The 6,160-nt window shown below is 48.8% G+C and overlaps 1 protein-coding gene across 1 annotated transcript; it reads right to left on the bottom strand.

Moving 5' to 3' along the window:
• On the bottom strand, positions 1 to 5,778 carry LOC139275619 (sialic acid-binding Ig-like lectin 12). Its single transcript, XM_070892791.1, has 3 exons — positions 5,415 to 5,778; positions 1,457 to 1,750; positions 1 to 248 (listed from the first exon to the last, which is right to left on the bottom strand). The coding sequence occupies exons 1-3, from the start codon at positions 5,776 to 5,778 to the stop codon at positions 1 to 3; spliced, it is 906 nt and encodes a 301-aa protein (XP_070748892.1).
• Positions 5,779 to 6,160: the final 382 nt, after the last annotated feature.

The raw sequence follows: 6,160 nt of genomic DNA on the forward strand, positions 1-6,160 counted from the left end.
TTACCCATTACCTGACTGGTGAAGCTGCATGTTGTTCTCCTTAGAGCAGAGAAGGAAAGGAGATTTGACAGAGGTGTTCAGAATTATGTTGATAGAGTAATTAAGCAGAAACGGTTCCCAAGGGCAGAACGGTTGGTAACCATAGGGCATAGATTTCAGGTGATTGGCCAAATAACCAGAGGCGACCGGAGTTGTTATGATCTGGAACGCACTGCCTGAAAGGGCAATGGCCGCATATTCAATCGTAACTTTCAAAACAAAAATTAGATAAATCCTTGACAACGTATCCACTATAGAATTCTCTTCTGTTATATTGATTGATGAAGCCTTAATCGTATCAGGAGAACTGTGAGATTCAGTGGTGCGTCTAAAGACAAAGAAAGATCAATTATCTTACATTGCCTGTGAAGCACTTTGAGAGATCCTGAGAATATGTGATATCAACACAGGTTCCTTCATCAGAAAGCTTGAAATCCAGGTCGATAGTTTAGGGCAATGCTGAGGGAGTGCTGCACTGTCAGAGGGGCAGTACTGAGGGAGCGTTGCACTGTCGGAGGGGCAGTACTGAGGGAGTGCTGCACTGTCAGAGGGGCAGTACTGAGGGAGCACCGCACTGTCGGAGGGGCAGTACTGAGGGAGTGCTGCACTGTCAGAGGGGCAGTACTGAGGGAGCACCGCACTGTCGGAGGGGCAGTACTGAGGAAGCGCTACACTGTGGGAGGGGCAGTACTGCGGGAATGCTGCACTATCGGAGGGGCATTAATGAGGGAGCGCTGCACTGTCGGAGGGGCAGTACTGAGGGAGCGCTGCTCTGTCGGAGGGGCAGTACTGAGTGAGCGCTGCACTGTCGGGAGGGCAGTACTGAGGGAGGGCCGCACTGTCGGGAGGGCTGTACTGAGGGAACACTGCATTGTCGGATGGGCAGTACCGAGGAAGCACCGCACTGTTGGAGGGTCAATACTGAGGGAACGCCGCAATGTCGGAGGGACAGTACTGAGGGAGCGCCGCACTGTCAGAGTGGCAATACTGAGGGAGCATCGCTCTGTCGGAGGGGCAGTACTGAGGGAGTGCTGCACTGTCGGAGGGGCAGTACTGAGGGAGTGCTGCACTGTCGGAGGGGCAGTACTGAGGGAGTGCTGCACTGTTGGAGGGGCAGTACTGAGGGAGTGCTGCACAATCGGGGGGGCAGTACTGAGAGAGTGCTGCACTGTTGGGGGGGCAGTGCTGAGGGAGCGCCGCACTGTCGGAGGTGATGCCTGTCACATGAGACATAAAACCAAGTCCCTGTCTGCCCTCTCCGGATCCCTTTACACTATTAAAGGCAGTTGGTTTGCTGGCCAATAGTTATCACTAAAAGGCAGATGATCTTGTCCTCACCTCAGTGCTGTTTGTGGGACCTTGCTGTGCGCAGTGCAGATTATTATGGGTAATGTAAATAAAGGATGTGCATACTTACAGTGCACAGTCAGTGTGAGGGTCCTCTCCGATGAAACAGATGGATAGCTGACTCTGCAGGTGAGAGTTTGTCCGTGGTGTTTGAGTGATGGGATCAGGGTAAGAACAGAAGTATATGTCAGAGTGACGCCATGCTGAGTCACACTGTTTGAGACTGACCCATGTACATCAGCAGCATTGACCCAGGTTACGGCAGGTGCTGTTCCATCGCACGTGGTGCTGAAGGTGCAGCTTATGTCCACACACTTTCCTGCAATAATTCCTGCCGGGAATATCGTGGGTTTATCTGTGAAATCTAACGCACAGGGAAAGGCTCCTTTTACAACAACAACAACAACTTGTATTTATATAGCACCTTTACCGTAGTGAAACGTCCCAAGGTGCTTTACAGGAGTATTATGCGATAAAACTTTGAAACCGAGCTGCATAAGTAGAAATTAGCGTAGGTGAGAAGTAGGTTTTAAGGAACGTCTTGAAGGAGAAAAGAGAGGCGGAGAGGCGGAGAGGTTTAGGGAGGGAGTTCCAGAGCTTGGGGCCCAGGCAACAGAAGACATGGCCACCGATGGTTGAGCGATTATAATCAGGGTTGCTCAGCAGGGCAGAATTAGAGGAGCGTAGACATCTCGGGGGTTGTGGAGCTGGAGGAGATTACAGAGATAGGGAGGGGCGAGGCCATGGAGGGATTTGAAAATAAGGATGAGAATTTTGAAATTGAGGCGATGCTTAACCGGCAGTTAATGTAGGTCAGCGAGCACAGGGGTGATGGGTGAGCGGGACTTGGTGCAAGTTAGGTCACGGGCAGCTGAGTTTTGTATCACCATTAGTGGGAGGCCAGCCAGGAGCGTGTTGAATAGTCAAGTCTAGAGGTAACAAAGGCATGGATGAGGGTTTCAGCAGCAGATGAGCTGAGGCAAGGGCAGAGAAGGGCGATGTTATGGAGGTGGAAATAGGCGGGTTTAGTTATGCAGCGGATATGTGGTCGAAAGCTTAGTTCAGGGTCAAATATGTCACGAAGGTTGCAAACAGTCTGATTCAACCTCAGGAGTTGGGGAGAGGGATGGAGTCGGTGGTTAGGGAACGCAGTTTGTGGCGGGGACCGAAAACAATGGCCTCGGTCTTCCCAATATTCAATTGGAGAAAATTTCTGCCAATCCAGAACTGTATGTCGGACAAGCTGTCTGATAATTTAGAGACCGTGGAGAGGTCGAGAGAAGTGGTGGTGAGATAGAGCTGGGTGTCATCAGCGTACATGTGGAAACTGATGCTGTGTTTCCGGATGATGTCACCAAGGGGCAGCGTATAGATGAGAAATAGGAGGGGGCCAAGGATAGATCCTTGGGGGATACCAGAGGTAACGATGCGGGGTGGGAAGAGAAGCCATTGCAGGTGATTGTCTGGCTATGATTAGATGGATAAGAATGGAACCAGGCGAGTGCAGTCCCACCCAGCTGGGCGATGGTGGAGAGGCGTTGGAGGAGGATGGAGTGGTCAACAGTGTCAGGCTACAGACAGGTCCAGGAGGGCAAGGAGGGAGAGTTTACCTTTGTCACACTCAGAAAGGATGTAAGAGGTGTCTTTGATGAGAGCGGTTTCGGTACTGTGGCAGGGGTGGAAACTGGATCCGGGGGATTCGAACATGGAGTTCCGGGAAAGATGGGCACGAATTTGGGAGGCGACAACACGTTCAAGGACTTTGGAGAGGAAAGGGGAGGTTGGAGATCGGGAGATAGTTTGCAAGGATGGAGGGATTGAGGGTTGGTTTTTTGAGGAGAGGGGTGATGACGGCAGATTTGAGGGAGAGGGGGACAGTACCTGAGGACAGAGAACCGTTAACAATGTCACTAACATGGGAGCCAGAAAAGGAAGTTGGGTGGTCAGCAGTTTAGTGGGAATAGGGTTAAGGGAGCAGGAAGTGGGTCTCATGGACAGGATGAGCTCGGAAAGGTCATGAGGGGAGATCAGAGAGAAACTGGAGAAAGATGTGAGGTCAGGGCTGGGGCAGGGGGGAACGTCAGAGGAAGTTTGACCCGGTGGGCTCGGGGAAGGAAGGGAACTGGCAGAGGCGGCCGAACGGATGGTCTCAATCTTAGAGACAAGTCCATGAGCTCCTCACACTTAGGGGTTTAAGAAGACGGTGAGCAGTGGAGAATAGAAGCTGGGATTTATCTTTACATCCCAGAATGATTCTGGAATAGTGAGCTGTTCTGTCAGACGAGAGCAGGACCCGATAGTGCTTTATGTGGTCCAGCCAGACCTGGCAATGAATGGCTAAACCAGTTGTTGCCATATCGTTCAAGTCTATGGATCAAGTTCAAATAAATATAACGTTCAAGTAGAAATGACAGTCCCACAAGAGAAAGGACTTTTACAGGATGGTAGCAGAACTGAGAGGGTACAACGATCAGGAAAGGTTGAAGAGCCTGGGGATCTTTTCTCCAGAGAACAGAAGGCCGAGGGGTGACCCGATAGAGCTCTTAAAATGATGAAATGGATTGATAGGGTCGACACAGAGAAAATGATTCCACTTGTGGGGGAGACCAAAACCCAGGACCATCAATATAAAACAGTCACCAAAATATCCAATGGGGAATTCAGGAGGAACCTCTTTACCCAGAAAGTGTTGAGAATGTGGAACTCGCTGCCACAGGGAGTGGTTGAGGTGAGTGGCATAGATGCATTTGAAGGGTAAATACGCTAAATATGAGGGAGAAAGGAAGAGAGGGTAAGTTGATGGGGTGAGATGAAGAGGGGTGGGAGGGGGCTCGTTTGGAGCATAAAACCAGCATGGTCCAGCTGGGCCGAATGGCCTGTTTCGGTGCTGTAGACTCAATGTTACTCTATGTAACTCTATTTAAGAGAAAGTATTTTCCTGTTTCCAGGTTTGGCAGAGTGCCTGTCACTGCACTTAATGCACTTTCACTCCAAGACCCTTGAATTGACGATACTGGGTGGGGGTGAAGCAACCGATCAAAGTTTGTGGTGCACTGGTTTGTAACTCTCCCGAAAATCTCTGCCGACATTAAATAAAAACCTATCCATGGTAGGACAGAAACAAGTTGCATTAATCCCTCAAGCATACCTTAACGAGAGACTTGCATTGCTAGATAGTGCCCTTCAGGAGCTCAGGACTCCCAAAGTGCTTTTCAGCCAATGAAGTGCTTTTGAAGTGTTAAAACAGATGATCTGATCATTTTTCTCACTGCTGTTTGTGGGAGCTTGCTGTGCACAAATTAGCTACTGCATCGCCTATGTTACAACAATCTCCACACTTCAAAAAGTACTTCATTGGCTGTGAAACAGCCCTGTGGTTGGGAAAGGTACTATAGAAATGCAAGACCTTTTTTAAAATTCATTCCTCGAATGTGGGTGTCACTAGCAAGGCCGGCATTTATTGCCCATCCCTAATTGCCCTTAACTGAGTGTCATTTCAAAGGGCACATTGCTCTGGGTCTGGAGTCACGTATAGGCCAGACCGGGTGAGGACGGCAGATTTCCTTCCCCAAAGGACATTAGTGAACCCGATGGGTTTTTACGACAATCCGGTCGTTTCATGACTGATACTAGCCTTTTATTCCAGAATATTTAACTGAATTTAAATTCCACAGCTGCCCTGTGGGATTTGAACTCATGTCTTGGGATAATTAGTCCAGGCCTGTGGATTACTAGTTCAGTAACATAACCACTACGATACCATACCCTTATGTTTGCCTAAACGTAAGATTTTAAATATGATTAGAGACAATCGATAACCTAATAACATTGATGGTCACAGTCAAGATATTTAATCATTGAGAACAAAGTGAGTATCAGAGTTTGCTTAGGATTGAACTGGAAAGTATTGCCTGGTTATTGATAATCAGTTATAACAAGCTGTGTTTTGTGTTAATATGTAACCGTCACAATGATTTCCCATTGACTGTTGAACGTGAATTGTTGAGTAATTATAACACAGCACCTACCAGAAACATGAAACTGTATGACAGGATAGTAGTTATGGCTCATGCTGTTGTCAAACTCTATTCTGAAATAAAAAGGTCCTGCGTCTTGCTGTCTGATGCTGTTTATAATCAGAGAACAGTCACCATCGTTCAGGTCTCCAGACAGCCCGGTCCGATGGTGTAACCGTAGTGACCCGAGATTGTGATCCTCGGAGTGAAAGGCTAGGGGAGCCCATGGTATCTGTTTCTCGGTATTGAACCAGACTCCAACCCACGGATGATTTGCCAGATGCGACGGATAACTGTACTGACATGGAATCTGTGCACACAGACCTTCCTGTGCTGTCACCTCTCGTGGAGTGACCACTTTCCACTCTCCTGACATTACAGCTGGGGAGAGAAATATCGATATTTAGCCCTGGGTGGCTTGTCGCTCCACTAGACTCGATATCCACCCCCTCCATCACTGGCGCACCATCCACAGGACACACAAGCAACTCACCGAGATTACTCTACAGATGGAAGGGAATCCTGGCCACGGGAAGTGGACAAGCTCATTGTATATTGGCTCATGGTCCTCAGGACCCTGTTTAGTGAAGCAAGCTTTCCACCTAACACAATGCCTAAAGGGCACACCGACTGAGGTATATTCTGCACTGATGTACAAGGCAGAAACAATGGATTAGGATCCGTCAGAACTCACACCATTATCTCCATCATCAATCACTAATTAGCCTAGTCTTCCTGTTTGCTCTTCAACCAGCTGA

The sequence above is a fragment of the Pristiophorus japonicus genome, chromosome 11, assembly GCF_044704955.1.
Source record: "Pristiophorus japonicus isolate sPriJap1 chromosome 11, sPriJap1.hap1, whole genome shotgun sequence".
Taxonomy (NCBI): Eukaryota; Metazoa; Chordata; class Chondrichthyes; family Pristiophoridae; genus Pristiophorus; species Pristiophorus japonicus.